The sequence below is a fragment of the Pseudopipra pipra genome, chromosome 20 (assembly GCF_036250125.1).
Source record: "Pseudopipra pipra isolate bDixPip1 chromosome 20, bDixPip1.hap1, whole genome shotgun sequence".
Taxonomy (NCBI): Eukaryota; Metazoa; Chordata; class Aves; order Passeriformes; family Pipridae; genus Pseudopipra; species Pseudopipra pipra.
This window is the reverse complement of record NC_087568.1, coordinates 882631-900252: the sequence shown is the minus strand read 5'-3', so window position 1 is coordinate 900252 and position 17622 is coordinate 882631. Positions and strand designations below refer to the sequence as shown.

The window sequence follows — 17622 nt, the reverse complement described above, 5'->3', positions numbered from 1 at the left end:
ATCCATCCCTCAGGGTTAATGCAGCTCCTGGGCAATGGAAATCACAGAACTAGAGCAGAGTCCAGTGTAAATAACAAATTTATTGTGGTCACTCCAGGTAGAAAAGCTCTACACCAAGTTCACATGACCAAGTTGTTAAATAGAATGTTCCACTGCCAATACTTCTAAACCCACATTTACACTCCCCCCCTGCTCCCTCCCCGGACATCGAGCGACTGCTAACGAAAAGCAGGATACAGCCACGTCGGGCTAGCGGTTCCAGCTCCACTCTCGAGTGAAGATTCAGAGTTACATTCCAAATTAAGAGTTCAATATTTTAAACAATGTTCCTGAGTCCAATATATACACACACCACATTCGGAGACGCCGTATCTACAACTCGTCCTTCTCTGCCGCCTCCTCCTCCCCGGGGGGAGGCCCCGCGCTGCCGTACAGCTTGCTGACGATGGGCTGCACCACCTCCTCCAGCTCCTTCTTCTGGGCCTTGAAGTCTTCGATGTCTCCATCCTGATGGCTCTCCAGCCACTCGATCTTTTCCTCCACTGCCTTCTCTATAGTCTCCTTGTCCTCAGAGGACAGCTTCCCACCCAGCTTCTCCTTGTCCCCGATCTGGTTCTTCAGGGAATAGGCATAGCTTTCCAGCTCATTCCGGGCATCGATGCGTTCCTTGAGCTTCTTGTCCTCCTCAGCAAACTTCTCAGCGTCGTTCACCATCCTCTCGATCTCCTCGGGCGTCAGCCGGTTCTGGTCGTTGGTGATGGTGATCTTGTTCTTGTTCCCGGTGCCCTTGTCCTCGGCCGTGACCCGGAGGATCCCATTCACATCTATTTCGAAGGTGACCTCGATCTGGGGGACACCACGGGGGGCAGGAGGGATCCCCGTGAGATCGAACGTTCCCAGGAGATGGTTGTCCTTGGTGAGGGGACGCTCACCTGGAAGACACAAGGAGATGGTTACTGTCCTAGCTGTAGTTTGTACTTTGTGAAACCAGGAGCCAACTTCCATCTACAGAATATCTACAGCCTTTGTGACAAGACAGCAGCAAGAATAAGAACCCTACAGACTCCAGCACTCCTGTGGGCCACCACAAGTGACACCCACCTTCATAGACCTTGATGGTCACAGTTGGCTGGTTGTCAGAAGCTGTGGAGAAGATCTGGGACTTCTTTGTGGGAACAACAGTGTTTCTTGGGATCAGCTTGGTCATGACACCTCCGACAGTCTCAATGCCAAGTGTCAGGGGACAGACATCGAGCAGCACCAAGTCACCTGGAACAGATCAAGGACAAGAGTGTGACACCACTTCAACTGGAAACACAACATCCCAACACTCCAGAGAGGATCCTGAAGCCTAAAGGGCACAGAACTCCAGGGACTGGAAGAGACCTAGGTTCTGCTGCATTTGCCTGTCAATGCCCAGCACCCACTCTTCAGTCAACACTGAGGTGACAGTGAAGGTGTCATTACCTGTGTCCTGGTCTCCAGAGAGCACTCCAGCCTGGACAGCTGCTCCATAGGCTACAGCCTCATCTGGGTTAATGCCACGAGAAGGTTCCTTCCCATTGAAGAACTCTTTAACGAGCTGCTGGATTTTGGGGATGCGAGTTGATCCACCAACAAGGACAATCTCATCAATATCAGACTTCTTCAGGTCAGAATCTTCCAGAACTTTCTGAACAGGCTTCATTGTGGAACGGAACAGGTCCTGTGGAGACAAAACCCACACAACTGTGAGACTGGATTGTCAACACGTCCAGTTTCCCCATTGTGCCGCTCTGGGGTACAAAGGACAACCACTGCAGAGGAGGGACACACTGGCTCATGAGCAGCCTTGGTGAGGCCCCAGCTCCGTGGCAGGGAGCAGCTGCCTGCTGTTCTGTGCAAGCAGGAGTTATTTATACCCCAAAGTGCAATGTCACAGCATGAGACACTGCACATTCCCAAGTCCCCAGCCCAGCGCTGAGGCCACGTAACTTTATCTTTCTAAACTTACCATGTTCAGCTCCTCGAACTTGGCTCGGGTGAGCGTCTCTGAGAAATCCTCTCCCTCAAAGAAGGACTCTATTTCAATCCTGGCCTGGTGCTGAGATGACAGTGCTCGCTTGGCCTTCTCCACCTCCCTCCTCAGCTTCTGCACAGCTCTGTTGTCCTTCCTGACATCTTTGCCAGTTTTCTTCTTGTAGAGTTTGATGAAATGCTCCATAACACGCTGGTCAAAGTCTTCTCCACCCAGGTGAGTGTCACCATTGGTAGCCACAACTTCAAAGACTCCATTGTCGATTGTGAGGAGGGAGACATCAAAAGTGCCACCACCCAGGTCGAACACAAGGATGTTCTTCTCTCCCTCCCTCTTGTCCAGTCCGTAGGCAATGGCAGCAGCTGTTCTGTACAGGGAACGGCCTGTCAGGGCTGGGGGTGCCAGCCCAGCCCTCCCCAGGGGCAGGACAGGGGTGGGTACTCACGGCTCGTTGATGATGCGCATCACGTTGAGCCCCGCGATGGTCCCGGCATCCTTGGTCGCCTGGCGCTGGGCGTCGTTGAAGTAGGCTGGCACTGTCACCACTGCGTGGGTCACCTGGGCAGGGAGGGAAAGACACAGATCTCTTAGAGACAGGACAGAAAACCACAGTCTGTACAGAGCACCAGCTGCCCAGAGCAGTGCTGGTCCCACTTTCTTTACATAGAGGTGAAGACCCATTCAACAGGGCTGCCTGAGGGGCCTGCAGTTCTGAGTGGGGTTCAGGATGTCATGGGTAGCCCTGACTCAACCCACCCATCTCCCCTTTCCTAAAGCTGCTGCTCTAAGTTGGTACTAGCAGCTCCCATGCACTCACTTTCTTCCCCAGGTAAGCCTCTGCAGTTTCCTTCATCTTTGTCAGGACCATCGCAGAAATTTCTTCAGGAGCAAATGTTTTTGTCTGTCCCCCTCCAACATCGACCTGAATGTGGGGTTTGGCTTTCTTCTCAACCACCTGAGGAGAACAATGGATACTGTCTCATTCAATCCTTCATACAATTGTTCCCACTTGTTCCAGTGGTTTCTTCTCTCTAAGAACCACACAAAGTCTCTGTGACAGATGTAACTTAAGGGCAGTTATCACCAGGAACTGTTGTTCCTCCCAGGAAGGCTGGGGAAACCCAGGGCTGCTCAGAAGGGCACCGTGAGTCAGATGCCTCTTCTGACTGGGACTGTAGGTCCTCCCCGATCCCCCCCTTCACACTCGGGGCCCACCTTGAAGGGCAGGTACTTGATGTCCTGCTGCACAGAGGGGTCGTTCCAGGTGCGGCCGATGAGCCGCTTGGCATCAAACACGGTGTTCTCGGGGTTAGACGTGAGCTGGTTCTTGGCAGCATCGCCGATCAGACGCTCTCCCTCGGGGGTGAACGCCACGTAGGACGGCGTGATGCGGTTCCCCTGGTCGTTGGCGATGATTTCCACGCGCCCGTTCTTGAAGACGCCCACGCTGGGGGTGGGGGGGAGCGGAACCGTCAGGCGGCGCCGGGGCCTGCACATCCCTCCCGCCGCCCTTCCCCTCCTCCCGCAGCCTCTTCCCCGCACACCCCGGGGCCCACAGGCCCTGACCCCCCGCCCCGGCACTGCCCCAGTCCCCACGCACCAGGAGTAGGTGGTGCCCAGGTCGATGCCCACCACCGTGCCCACGTCCTCCTTCTTCTCCTCCTCGTCCGCCCTGGCGGCGCCCAGCGCCAGCAGCACCAGCAGCAGGAGCCTCATCGCGACCGCTCTGTGCGCCCACCTGCGGGGTCACAGCGCCGGTTACACAACGGAGCGCCACGTGCGCCCCTCCCCGCGCCGCAACCGCCCGCCCTCCCCGTGCGGAACCGCCGCCGCCCTCCATCCCCGCCCGCCCTTTCCGTGCTCAGAACCGCCGCCCCGGCCCGGCCCGGCCCGCGCCGCCCTTACCGTGCCCGGCCCTCACAGTCCAGCCGCCGCACCCCGATCGTCGCTGCGCCGCCAGGCCGCGCCGCCCGCCCTTTTATACCCTCCGTTACCCCTTCGTGGAGCCTCCCCATTGGCCGCCGCGCCCTCGCTGGAGCCCCTCCATTGGCCGGCTGCTACTAAGCTGGCCTCTCGCGATTGGCGAGCGCCGCGGGGCCGCTCTGCCGTGCCCGGCGCGCCCCCCTCGTGCCGCCCCATTGGTTCCACCCGGCGGCCCCGCCAGGGGAAGCGTGAGCCAAGCGGAGCGTCCCCATTGGCTGGGCGGGACCACGGCCGGGGGGGGGGGGGCACTTCTGGAAGTTTCCATGGTTACCGGGGGGGGGCGCCGCCGCCTCCCGGGGGCACCGGGGGTACGGGGGGGTACCGAGGATACGGGGGTTACTGGGGGTATCAGGGGTTACTGGGGGACACGGTGGGGCCCCGCCCGGGGGAGATGCGGTGAGGTCGGCGCCGGGCCGGTGTCACGGCCGGGCCCTGCGGGGTCTCCTATCGGAGCCCCCCGGAGACACGTGTGTGCCCAGAACCCCCGGAGACACCGGGGCCGGTCCCGGGCAGCCCCGCCCGTCCCGCCGGTGCCGGCAGGTCGCGAGCTCCCGCCGTGTCGCGACACCGCGCCCCGCACGCGCAGGCCGGGCCGGGCGGAGCGGGGGTGTCTCGGCCCCGCCCGGCCCGGCCCCGGCACTACAAGTCCCAGCAGCCCCGCGGCCGCGTGCGCAGAGCCGCGCCCGGCCGGGCCGCAGCGGGGCCGGGCAGGGCTCGGGCCGCCGAGAGACCGCCCCGGGGCGCGGGACAGCGGGAGGAGGAGCGGCGGGAGCGGGAGGAGGAAGGCCCGGGGCCTGACAAACCCTCTGCTTCTTCCAGGGCAGCGAGAGGGAAGGCGGGCGGCCGAGCGGAGACGGAGCCGAGCAGGGTATGTCGGAGGGGGGTATCGCGATAGGGCGCCCGGGGGGCGCGGGGAGCGGCGCGGGGGCGGCGGCAGAAGTTGCCGGTGGGGTTCGCTCGGGGGTTGTCTGTGCCCTGCAGCCCCTGCCGGGGGGCCCGGGGGTCGCGGCTCGGGGGGTTCGGGCGCCGGGTCCCTCGGCAGCGCGGCCTCGCTGCTCCGGCTGCCGGTCCTGCCCGGCTCCTCCACGGCTTTTGTGCTGGGCAGGTCCAACACTTGAAACTTGACGAGTGCGGTGACTTCCCTTTTTGGTTGCTCGCAGACCCCCAACGCCGGAGAGCTCCGTCCAGGCACTATCAGGCTTTTTTCTTGCAAAGTCATGATCCCGCGCTCCTGAGAGCTGTCGGGATGGAGCTCTCGGAGCGGGCATGTGACACTACACTTACTGATAGGTAAAATGCTATTTTGGTGGACGATGCAGTTGACTCACAAGTAGAGGCTGCAGTTTGGAGAGGATGGAGGGCGAGTGGCACGGGCGGTACGTGAAATCTGAAACATTCTGTAAAAGTGGCAGGATGGTGGCTACAGGAAAGAGACTTTTACATTGCTGCTGCCGTGGAGGGTCCCAAAATATTCAAGATACTCCACACAGCGGTTTTGGTGTGAGACTTGTCAGGTCCTGGAGAATATACTCTCCTCGGTAGCAGCTGCCCTCCCTGGTGGCCCCTGGATGGGATGTTTCACTGTGGGGAAGGGAGCCGCTCTCGGGAGAACGGGCTGGGAACAGGTTGGTTTTGTCAGTTTGAGCTGCTGCGAGTTCTGCACTTGTTCCGACTGAAAGTTTATTAATGTGACCCTTACCTAAAGGGAGCTCCTCTTTACAGCATCACAAGCAACTGCAGTAGATTTTAGTCTGATTATGTGCTTTTATTGATTTTATGCAGTGCAGTAATGCCATAATAGATAGTTTAGTAGCCAGCTGATCCTGTGCATTACTGATCAAGTTCTGTTTTGGGGCAAGGGAAGCAAGGTGCTCCTTGCCTGCACATGGACAGTATGTCCAGTGCTGGCTGAGAGCAGCCTCTGGGCAGGAGCAAACTTCAGGGGTGAGTTTCTTACTAATGTCAATTAGACAGTGGAACTGCATTTTGCATTTAACACGTGTGTTTTAGATGGTGGGTGTTGTAACCTGAGAGTTCAGCAGATGAGCCCTAGGTCATGGTGAACCATCCTACCCCAAAAAGGGCTCTTTTAGCTCGACTGTGGCAGACAGGCTGATAGCTTGTATAAAGAAATGGGGCTTGTTAGTTGCTACTATAAATATTAATGAGAAAAGAGATACTTCATCAGGGCTGAATTAGCTTGGAAGCTATTCAGGCTTGCTTAGGAGTTATTTTTCAGTAAGAAGGAGTGATTTCAGTTGTGCCTTGCCCTGCCCTGCCTACGTTAGATCTGCCCAAACTTGCTCTGGAAGTTGTCTTGTGTAGTGAGACTCAGGAGGAGCAACTAACCCTGAGCAGGAAATGCTGGAGTAGGAAGAAGAATCTGGTGTACCAGCAGTATTTACCACTTTACTTAATCTCTTTTCTGTCAGGTGAATCACAGACATACTCAATAGGGATGTGGCTCATTCCTGCATGTCACAGGACAAACCTACAGACTTTTTAAGATGGAATTCAGCACCTAAAGATTCAATGTCATGTTTTCCAGGACTTTTAAGAGTAGGAAGGAATCTGTGTCCTGTGTTCATCAAAGGATAGACTGCCTCAGGTTCTGAACAAATTTGTGCTGCCAGCAGGGCAAGGCATCTTGGATACTGTCAGGTCATGCAGTCTTTGTTGTTGATATGTGGAGCACCATGAAGAGAAATTGTTTGAGTTGTTGTGCCAAGCAGCTCTTACTGTGTCACAGTTATTAGTAGGTTCCTGAGAAGTCTTGAAATAACTGACAGAAAATGGGAATGTTTTCGTATCAACATGTAATTTCAGGATTGAAAAATAATCTGCAGGTAGCAGGAGATATTTAATATCTGTTGTTTCTTCAGCCACAGCAGGCTGTTGGATGTCTAAATATCCTAAACTGTCTCCTTTACACAGCCACATGCAGATACCTGCTGTTCCAGGTGTGGAGCGTGGCACTCAGAAACCAGGTTGCTGGATAATTACGGACACCTTTTTGTTTATGAGGAGCTGATAAGGTAATCTGACAAACAGTGCTCTGGAATTGGCAGGGATAGGAGCTGTTGGTGCTCACTCTGCTCCAGCACTGCCTCTGTGGTGTGTTACCAACCACTGACTGGGGCTGAGTGCCCCTAAAGCCTTGTCCCCAGTGCTGGCCTGGAGTGAACCTCGTGCAGCCGCTGTCCTGTCGTACTGTTTAAAGGGAAGAGGTTTTTGGGGAGGAGCAGTGTGTGTCAGTAGGTGTGTTAGTGGTGCAGTAGTTTCTCCTTTCAGGACAGGCTGTGTTAGTAATACCAGGATCTGAAGAGAGGAAAAGCACATGTGTCTTGCTCGACTGGGTTTTTCGGGTTTCCTTTCCTGAGCTCTCCTGAAGCACCGTGTGTGTTAAACTTCACATCTCTGCTGTTCTCAGGTGTCTGAGAGACCTCAGGTGAAGACAAAGTTCTTGCTGTGCTTGTGTGGCTTCAGAATAATTCATTTAGAAACTGGTGAAAGGCAGTGACAAGATGTTCCTCTCCATGGAGGTGGATCTCAGCAGCAATCCTGGGAGTCAAGTCAGTTGGATTTTTATGGAGGTTACAAAGGCAGGGAAGCTGCTGATCCCCTTTTCTTGTACATAGGGTGGAAGCTGCTGTGGTGCAGTTGTCTTCCTGTGGATTTTCACAGTTCCTGACAAAGCAGTGGTACACAGTAACCTGCTGTGGCTCAGTTCTGAATCAATTCTCCTCTTGCTTTCGTTATTTCTGCTGTTGTACGGCGGAGGCAGATAACACAGACACATGGGCAGTGCCAACTGATAGGAGGTTCTTAGGTAGTCACAAGACCAGTATATTTAGAAGTGCAGTTGCAGCCAATGGTGCTCTTCAGAGCCCCAATTTGGGCCTGAAGTTCATGGTGACAATTTAAAATCAAAAATCAGAGTGCACAGCAGTGGGCAATGTCCCACAGCCACTCAGGACCCAGTGTGTGGGTAAGGGTCTGTTGTGAGGAGGTGCCCAGGTCCTGTGCTGGGTGCTCACTTCACTTTCCAAGTGGGTGTGAGGCCCATTCTGTCAGGTTTTTTTCAGGTGGCATCACAAATGTTTACTACTGTGTTTGCAAGCAGTAACAAGTTTATTGCTGATTTTTTTGTGAGCCTTTAAATTCTGAGACAAAAAATAAATTTGTTGCAAGAAGTTGTTATTTGTTTCTCAAAGAACTTTGGCAGTAACAGCAATGTTTCTTTTTCTAATCATTTCTCTCAGACTGTCCTAGTTAAAAGTATCTGAATTAGCACATCCTTCAGGTTCCTGTTGTACTCTCATCTTTGGGTGCATCAGCTGTAACCACTGGTTAGAGTTGCTGGGTTTTTGGGGGGCTTTTGAGTTTGTTGGTTTTTTTTTTTTTTTTGAGAGCTTTTTATACTCAATTGTCTGTATATGCTAGGAATGATCTTTACACCACTAGGTGTAATAAATACTGCAAATTTTTGTACATAAAGACTTGTGACAGCTTCTCTGTTTGTCTCTGCCTGGGTTCTGGTTGTGAGGTTAAAACTATAGATGAAAGAATTTAATTACACAAGGAGCAGTGATGGTTGTCAGTGCACCAGGTTATCAGGCTGAAAAAACCCCAACAAACGGGAAACCTGTGCCTAATTAGGGAGCTAATCTGTGTTCCTACTGTTCAGCAAGGATCACCTCCTGCTATGCTGAACAGTGAACCACAGATCTTTGAAACACTAAAAGGGGAGAGCACTGAGCCAGCACATGGTACATTATTTGTAGTTTCTCAAGCATGGACTGAATTGTGAAGCAAGGCCTGTCCAGAGTCACTGCAGGTTGTGAGAAGTAAGTTTTTATTTTAACTGTAGTATGGCTTTGAAGGGTTCCTCAGCAGAGCCCTCTGACATTTATCCATTACTGATACATCCTACAGGTAGCTGTTGCAGATGATGCACTTTTCCTTCCTAAATTATCTGGTGTGGCTGTGGGTTCTGGTGGGGAAGACATACAACAGTTAATCATCAATTGCATGACCTGCATGATTGTATCCCTTCCCTCATCAGCATTAATGCAGTTGATGTTTTTTCCTCCCATAGAGTTTATTTTTAGATGGATTTGCTCCTGGAATGTGTCTTGACTGGCGTGGTACTCTGCTAATCGAGATGTTCTCTAATTGTGAAGTTGAAGATGATGTTAGGTTCAGACAGAACAGTAGTTTGTGCGGATTTTAGCCCCTAATGTGCTATGAAAGACCACGGTTGTTTCAGTTTTTCTCTCTTTAAAACAGCACTTTTGGACCATGGCCCAGAGAAGTATTCTTCTGAATTGAAATATTTGAGGAATTTTTTTTGAATGAATTCTACTGTTGAGCAAAGTCTCCAGACTTATTTCCAGTTTCTGCCTCATCTGGGTATTGATACTCCTTGGGGTTTGTTTTTTTTGCCTTTTTTTTTAAATTAGTAATTTATTTTTTTAGCAGAACAGAGCAATACTGGGAGGGTGGTGCTTCTGATGCACCAACAGGTGAGAGAGGTAGCTGCCCAGAGATTACAACATCCAGGTCCTTGGGGAGTGTTGTGTTACGTGGATGGGCTTTAGGATGAAGGAGTAAAGGCAGAAATCTTTATGCCTGTTCCCCAGACAGTGAGTGGGAATGGGGCTGGTCTTCATCTCCCTGAGTTTGTGTCACCCGAGATGAAGTAAGAGCCACATCTGTGCAGGTGATGGCCAGATTCCCCTCTCGTGTGCTGGACTGTGGTCAGGAGTTGGGCAGTGCTGTGCTCCTGTCCCAGATCACCAGTGCCAGCTGAAAACACCCTTTGCTTCTCTGCAAGTGTCCCTGCTGTGCTGACAGAACAAGGGTTAATGGCAGTTAGGAAACCTTGCATTTAGAAAGAGTGACTCAGTCACGAGTGCTGGGCTGGGGGTCTGAGGGAGGGGGCACAGAGCAGGATTTGCTGCCCGGTGTGGAGGCTGGCAGGGCTCGTTCCCTGCCGTGGGACTCACGTGTGGTTCTCTGTGCTCAGTGGGTGCTGTGTCACCCCTGGCTGCCCACCATGGTGAAGCTGGACATCCACACGCTGGCTCACCACCTGAAGCAGGAGCGGCTCTACGTGACGGCGGAGAAGCAGCTGATCCAGCGGCTCAACGCCGACGTGCTGAAGACGGCGGAGAAGCTCTACCGGACAGCCTGGATCTCCAAACAGCAGCGCATCAACCTGGACAGGCTCATCATCACCAGGTGACTGCACTGCTGGGGCTGGCACGGCAGCCAGCGGATTCTTCACGCTTAGAATCTGGAGTCCTTTGCTGTACTAACCATAAACATAGTGAGGTTTTAAATCAAACATCAGCAAGGGAATCTTACACACATGAAAGTTACTTGTTGGCCATTTAGACAACTTTTTTTTAATACCTGTGTTTGTTTTGCTTTTGTTCGGGGGAATAAACTCTCCTGAATTTGCAGATGACTTGTAGTAACTACCTGGAAAGTCTCTTTTCCTTGGTGGCTGTCTGGTTAATAGTTTGACCACGTGGCATCTTTTAGGAAGATCTTGTTTACTTAAGAGTTACTTAAACTGTTTCAATGTTTTTCTTTAAAGTGCTGAAGCTTCTCCTGCTGAATGTTGCCAACATGCAAAAATCTTGGAGGACACACAGTTTGTGGATGGATATAAGCAGCTGGGATTTCAGGAGACTGCTTACGGAGAATTCCTGAACAGACTGAGAGAGAACCCAAGGCTTATTGCATCCTGCCTGGTTGCTGGAGAGAAGCTCAACCAGGACAACACTCAGAGTGTCATTCACACAGTCTTTACCTCCATTTATGGCAACTGCATCATGCAGGAGGATGAGAGTTACCTGCTCCAGGTCCTCCGTTACCTGATTGAGTTTGAACTCAAGGAGAGCGACAACCCCCGGCGGCTGCTCCGACGAGGCACCTGTGCCTTCAGCATCTTGTTCAAACTCTTCTCTGAAGGACTCTTCTCTGCAAAACTTTTTCTTACTGCAACCTTACATGAGCCAATCATGCAGCTTCTGGTTGAAGATGAAGACCACCTGGAAACCGATGCAAACAAGTTAATTGAGAGATTCTCCCCAGTACAGCAGGAAAAGTTATTTGGAGAGAAAGGCACAGAAAAGTTCAAGCAAAGAGTCCAAGAGATGGTTGACTCCAACGAGGCCAAGCTGGTGACTTTGGTCAACAAATTCATTGGCTATCTCAAACAAAACACTTACTGTTTTCCCCACAGCTTGAGGTGGATTGTGTCGCAGATGTACAAAACGCTGTCGTGTGTGGACAGGCTGGAGGTTGGGGAGGTCAGAGCCATGTGCACAGATCTTCTTCTGGCCTGTTTCATCTGCCCTGCAATCGTTAACCCAGAGCAATATGGGATCATTTCTGATGCTCCTATAAATGAGGTGGCAAGATTTAATCTGATGCAGGTATGATTCATGTTAAAGCAGTCTTAAAATTATACATATGAGAAATGTTCTTGGCCTTTTTTTTCCCACCAGAACTGATGCTGCTGCAGTAAAGGTACTGTCTCTCTTACTTATAAGAGGAATGGCAACAAAATATTTGTGTTAATTGTTGCTGAGAAGTCAGGCTTTGTCTGTTTGCTTAAAATACTGGCTTGAAGCAACTGACAGCATGTATTCCTCTATCCCTTGGAAGAGTTGCAAATGTCCTGTATAAAAGCTGGTATAAGGGATGGAAGCTAAAGCATAAAAATGACTAAAACATGAATTCTGGAATGTGTGTAAATGTGTGTTGCACTGTTCCTGCTAATGTTAAATGTTGTGCCAGGTATTGCAAAAAATAGTGGAATATTTTGCTGAAACCCCCTTGTTGTCTGGCAGTAATGCCCAGTGTTTCTGGTGGGCAGCTCTCCTGTGCCATCAGCCCTCAGAGCACTCCCCAGCCCTCATGACCAGGTTTTGTCTCTGTGCAAATACTTGGCCAGTTTAATGATGGTAGGTGGAGGTGTTGTCTGAAGGTGTTGAGCAACACTCCTCTGACTGAGGATGTTCCCCACAGGAGGAACAAAACCTGCTTTTTAACGTTGTCTGTAAACTGGGCAGGGAGTGACTCTCACAGCATAATCGTTGTGGTGTGTTTTACACAGTGCTCTTCTGAAACCCATTAGCAATCCTCTCCTGTGCCACTGCTCGGGTGCTGCAGCAGAGCTTGCAGTTGGCAACTCTTTAAATTGAGGGTTGTTTTGCAGTTGGAGATTAATAAGGGATATGTGCTCTGAAATCAGGGTTAGCCCTCTTGCTATTTTTTCCTCAGTAAACTATATGCAGGCTTTGAAAACCTCTAGGTTTAAGATGACCTAGATTCAACTCTCAATTGTGACGTGTTGTAAAAACAAAACATGCTTTGTTCCTGGGAGGGGGTAGTATGGATGCTCACAGCACATTTTCTGTTAAATGCAATGACTGCTTTTTTTCTAAAGCTTCTTGCTTTTTTTCTGCCCTGAAAGCAAGCACAAGACTGTTCACTCAGAAGTATTTCTTGGAGTATTAGTTGAAAAAGGATTTAGAATGGAGGAGGTTTTTTTGAGTATTTTTTGTAGCTGGGTCCATCATGTTGTTTTCAAAGGCTTATTCTTTGTACTTCTTTTTCATTTCAGGTTGGGAGGCTCCTGCAGCAGCTGGCAATGACGGGCTCTGAGGAGGGAGATCCACGTACCAAGAGCAGCCTTGCTAAATTTGACAAAGTAAGAATCCAGACTAAAAAAACCCTGAGACTCAGTGGATACATCATCATCCTTCTGCAGTCTCCTTTTTCAGACATTACAAAGGACTTACTAAGTGTTTAACTTCCAAGTTACATGTACTGAAAAGCAGATTGAATCCTGCACAAAGCTGGGGAAAAAAACCCTTGAGCTCTGGAATTAAGCATTGGGGATTCTTGCTTCTACTCTGACCTAACACTTCTTAAAAGAAGATACAAAACAAGAAATTAAAGCAAATTACATTTTAGACTGTGCACAGGAAGTGTCCAAGGCCAGATTGGACGGGGCTTGGAGCGACCTGGTCTAGTGGAAGGTGTCCCTGTCCATGGCAGGGGGGTGGGACTGAATGGTCTTTCAGGTCCTCCCAGCCCAAACTGTTCTGTGATTTTATGATTTCATGAAATGCTAAATTACTGTCTGTGGCTTTTCAACTGAACCTAAACAAAACACTTTGATCTGAAGACAGCTTTAGTGTGAAGTCTGGTTTAACACCAAAGAATTTGTTAGTGCAAGTAACTTCTGTTCCTTTTTTTTTTTTTTGCATAGTTGTGCTTTTTTGTTCGGCTTTTCCATTTTAGTATTAATCTTCTGAGAGTTGGACTCTTGTGTGCCCCTCCCAACTCAGCATATTCTGTGGTTCTGTGATTCATACCCATACAGCAGTTACCTTCATCAGAGCAACAGTGAAACTTATGGCCTTTGTTGTACTGTCAGATGTTTAAAAACATTTTGATATACTTGTGTAATTTCCAAGTTTTTGCTAATTCTGATTGTTACACAGTCATACCACAAAGCTACACATTTATTTTAAAACTAACAGTCCATCAAATCAGAAACTGATATTGTGTGTTGCTTCCTTGTTTCACTTTTGGTCTGTGCTCAGCAGATCCTTCGGGAAGGGGCAGTTTAATTGCCATAAAACAGTTTAATTTTTTAAAAAAGTTTTAAGAGGACACATAAGTAACACTTTTGAATGCAGAAAAAAATGAAGGTAATGCTATAACTGTCTACATGCTTTCCTTGCTTGTTCTTCAGGGGTTTTAATGATATCTGCTACTCTATCATAGGATTTCAAAAGTAGGAAGCAGAACTTAACATCATTCTGTAAAGTACTTAACTCCTGTCATAAATTTCTTTCCAAACCCCAGAAGTGGTCTCTCATTTGCAGTCTCTTGCTCTCCCTGCAGAGCTGTGTTGCTGCTTTCCTGGATGTGGTCATCGACGGGCGCGCGGTGGAGACGCCTCCGATGTCTGCTGTCAACCTGCTGGAGGGGCTGAGCAGGACCGTGGTGTACATGACATACAGCCAGCTGACCACTCTGGTAATGCCTCACCTTCTTGAAAAGAAGTAGTGTAAACTCGTGCCCATATGTGCCCACAAACCAGGCTGGTCTCTTACAGTTCTTACACACTAATTGTAAATGTTTAGGTTGGCTTTATGCGCAACGTGATGTCAAGCGATCAGCTTAAGGAAGATCGGATGGCTTTGGAAAACTTGCTGGCAAACTTACCCCAGAACAAGCCAGGGAAAAGCAGCAGCCTTGAAATGACTCCATATAACACCCCCCAGCTTTCTCCTGCGACCACTCCAGCCAACAAAAAAAACCGGTTACCGATAGGTAAGGGCAGCGAGCGGAGTCTCGTGTGCTTCTGTACCGTGGGACAGTTCTGGGCCATTGTCTCAGGCATCTCCTGGGGCTACTCTTTGCCTACACCTTCAGTTCTTACTTTTTCTGTGTAGGTAGTGAAGAATTTTCTTTAGCATAGAAAGCCAGGTAACTTCCTTACCTTGTGATGGAAGTAGGGTGGGTGAGCTTCATCCTCCGGGTTGAACTTGAGAAAAGCAGTGTAGTGGTTGGTGGTCATAATGGTAGTGGCTGACAGTGATAATAAAGGCAAAGTTTAAAGAGGGGAAGCAGATCTGGGAGGGAAGATTGCTTAAGAAAGCGTTAAGATGGAAGCAGAGTTGTTTAATTAGTGGGATAGAGTAAGTTAAACATAAAGAGAGCAAATGGGGAGGAGATGAACAAGCAGGAGCAGGACTTTCAGAGTATGTACCAAGAAGAGAAGCTTTCTCCTTTCTCCATTCCTTGTCTACTCTAATTCCAACTGTCAGTATTCTGGAATGCAATTTTATGTTGGTTGGCTTTTGTTTTTTGAATAGGATTTCTGGGTCTTGAATTTTTCCTTATCAATAATACTTTATTTTAAGATAGGAAGTGTGGTACTCTTAGTCAGTAACTATTTATGTGATAATTAATCAGTCAGTGATCATTCCTGTGATTATGACCACATGGGATAGTTTTGTTTGAGAGGTTTGGTGTTGGTGTGTAAAAGGATGAAAATATGCAGAGCCTGATAAGTGGCAAAAAACCCCCACAAAACCACTCCCAAGACAAACCTGTCCCATGTTGTTTTAACTCTGCTTCTGAATGGCTCTGGCACAGCAGCATTTATTTTATGGTATAAAATAGCTTTTGCTCAAAGTTTTTATTTCTTTTGTTTCATTTTAATGCTTCCGAAATCCAGGACAGCAATTGGCAGCCATTACTGCCTGGGACACCTCTGCCACCAATCTGTCAGCTCACATAACTCTAGTAACCCCTTTTGGTGGGTAATGCCCTCTTTCCATTCTTCTCTCTGAAACTTTGCCCTGTGTCACCACTCAAGCATGTCTTTGGGTTACTCTGGCAATCGGTTCCCTTTTCAGATTTCTTCATTGATTTCTGTGTGAAACTCACTTTGTGTTCGTGTGGTTTTTGAAAACCCTTCCTGTGCCTTTGTGTGATAATCAGATTTTGGCTGTGACTTCTGCACACTTGCCTTGTTTTCCCCAGATCAAATAAAGAAATAATTGGTGTCATGCTGCCATACTTAGAAGTCTTAATTCCATGTGGGCGTTTTTGCTTCCATGGAGCCAAACGTGGGAATCTGAGGCCGGTTGAAAAGATTAATAGAGTCAGAAAATAATCAGAGTGAGCCACTCGATGCTCTATTGTATGTTTGTGTTTGAGACACCTGTTAGAATTAGATTTCCAATTTTTTAGGTGAAAAAAACCTTCTAAACAAATTAATCAGAGTTTTAAGCCACAGAAACCTAGACCTTTTTTGTTGGTAACAAACTTAATTTTCTCATTTAACATATTAAAGGTCTTTCTGTGATTGGAATACGCTGAATTTGTGTAGACAAACAGGACAGAGTGTACCTTGTTTCTCTACTTCTTTTTTGTTGAAAGCTTCCTTCATCAATACTCAAATTTAAACACCAGTTCCATATCCCAAAGTTTAATAAGACTTTGATTTTGTAAATTTATTTTGTATGTATTACTAATTGAAACACTATAGTTCTGTATTTCCATTGTATTGTCCTTTTTTCCTCTTTAAACAAGGAAAAACTTTCTAATATTGACATTTCAAAATATTTTCTTAGCAACTCGTAGCAGAAGTAGATCAAATATTTTGATGGATCAGCATGGAGATCACGAAGGATCCTCCCAGGAAACTATCCCAGAAGTTCAGCCAGAAGAAGTGCTGGTGATTTCTCTGGGGACAGGTCCACAGATTACTCCAGGAATGATGTCAGAAAATGAGGTATCCAGACACGATGACATCTCAGATATTTTGAACAGTGCAGCCTCTGTCTTCTCAGTAGCAGAACAATGAGGTTGTAACACTTAAGTTTTGGTAGTAATTGGAATTAAAATCCTTACTTTATGTTACTGAACTTGGGGCTTTTAGCTTTCAAATTGCTCTTTGTTAGGTGGTTTTTTCCCCCTCACTTAAGATGTTTAAGAGCAAACCTGAGCTATTTTTGTTGAGCCTGAAGAAACTGATGCAAGTGCCCTGTCCCTTGGATCAAGGGACACAGGTGAATGGCAGAACTGGAGCACTGATGCCAATGTTTTTGGCAGCTCAGACTTGAAAGGCAGAGGCCCAGCTTGTTGTGAGGGCAGAGCTGTGCTATCAGTGCCATCAGTGCCTGCAGAGTGTTCTTAGGGCAGGGCTGCAGTTACTGCCTTTTCTTTCTCCAGCTGCAGCACAGCTGCTGCTTCCAGATTTGCTGCCTTGCCTGGAGGTTGGGATTATCTCCTTTGGCAGCCTCGTGGAGAGCAGTTTCCATGTTACACTGGTCTGTGGGGTGCTGAGGGAGCCTGGCTCCATTATCAGGACATACCTGATGTTCACAGCGTGGTATCTTGCATTGTCCCCAGGCCCTGACTTGGGACATTGCTGCCCTTTTTCAGATAGAACATTAGAAACTTGATTGTGACGCTGACAATACAAGAACATGCCTCCAATATTTTATTTACTATTTAGTTACCTATTTTAAGGAAGTCTTGTTTCTTTCCCCACTCTCCAGGTCTTAAACATGCAGCTTGCAGATGGCGGGCAAGATGTCCCCATTGACGAAAACAAACTCCATGGTAAACCTGATAAAACCTTGCGCTTTTCCCTCTGCAGTGATAATCTGGAAGGAATATCTGAAGGTGAAGGGCTGCTTAAGTCTTGAAGAAGTTTTGTTGCTCTGTTTTTTGGGTGTTTTCCCCCTTAACTCTAAAAGGAAGGTGTGTTAGATGCAGCATCTCATCTTTGCCGTTCTGAAGGCCATGTAATGTGAGAGCCTGTCTTTTCTCTTAGTTGTTCAGAGAAAAAAGCCTGCAGCTATATTTTGACCTACAAAGGCATAACCAAGTCTGAGAATTAGGAAGAGGAAAACCTAAGTGTGTTTAGAAAGACAAAACGGAGGGATTTTTTTTTTTTTTTGAAACTTAAATGTAATACTAGTTATTAAGATAATCTAATTTAGCTCTTAACTTGGGCTTCTCAGACTTATTTTTCACCATGTTTTAATAAACTGTTACATATCTCAGAATAA

At 48.6% G+C, this 17622-nt stretch overlaps 2 protein-coding genes across 5 annotated transcripts in view; one reads left to right on the top strand and one right to left on the bottom strand.

The window, feature by feature from the left end:
- Positions 1-60: 60 nt before the first annotated feature.
- Positions 61-4054, bottom strand: HSPA5 (heat shock protein family A (Hsp70) member 5). The gene is made up of 9 exons (XM_064676533.1): positions 3923-4054; positions 3618-3755; positions 3233-3464; positions 2835-2972; positions 2463-2575; positions 1994-2384; positions 1468-1705; positions 1102-1269; positions 61-932 (listed from the first exon to the last, which is right to left on the bottom strand). The coding sequence occupies exons 1-9, from the start codon at positions 4030-4032 to the stop codon at positions 373-375; spliced, it is 2088 nt and encodes a 695-aa protein (XP_064532603.1). The 5' UTR covers positions 4033-4054; the 3' UTR covers positions 61-372.
- A 237-nt stretch (positions 4055-4291) lies between these two features.
- Positions 4292-17622, top strand: part of GAPVD1 (GTPase activating protein and VPS9 domains 1) — a 29910-nt gene continuing 16579 nt past the window's right edge. For 2 of the 4 annotated variants that reach the window (XM_064676518.1, XM_064676516.1), the window contains exons 1-9: positions 4683-4868; positions 10029-10243; positions 10605-11448; positions 12642-12728; positions 13934-14068; positions 14176-14365; positions 15276-15356; positions 16177-16337; positions 17107-17233. In XM_064676518.1, the coding sequence (XP_064532588.1) occupies positions 10059-10243; positions 10605-11448; positions 12642-12728; positions 13934-14068; positions 14176-14365; positions 15276-15356; positions 16177-16337; positions 17107-17233 (1810 nt within the window). In that variant the 5' untranslated portion in view covers positions 4683-4868; positions 10029-10058. Of the gene's footprint in view, positions 4309-4682; positions 4869-10028; positions 10244-10604; positions 11449-12641; positions 12729-13933; positions 14069-14175; positions 14366-15275; positions 15357-16176; positions 16338-17106; positions 17234-17622 lie in introns of those variants that run through there. The other 2 variants (XM_064676515.1, XM_064676517.1) reach the window with 2 other exon arrangements.

What these genes read in the sequence shown, in the direction of transcription:
- HSPA5 (XM_064676533.1), bottom strand. Translation starts at nt 4,032, where the DNA reads ATGGGGAGGCTCCACGAAGGGGTAACGGAGGGTATAAAAGGGCGGGCG. An exon ending in GACTGTGAGGGCCGGGCACG is followed by an intron (nt 3,756 to 3,922) that starts GTAAGGGCGGCG and finishes GTGACCCCGCAG; the next exon opens with GTGGGCGCACAGAGCGGTCG. An exon ending in TCAAGTACCTGCCCTTCAAG is followed by an intron (nt 2,973 to 3,232) that starts GTGGGCCCCGAG and finishes TGTTCTCCTCAG; the next exon opens with GTGGTTGAGAAGAAAGCCAA.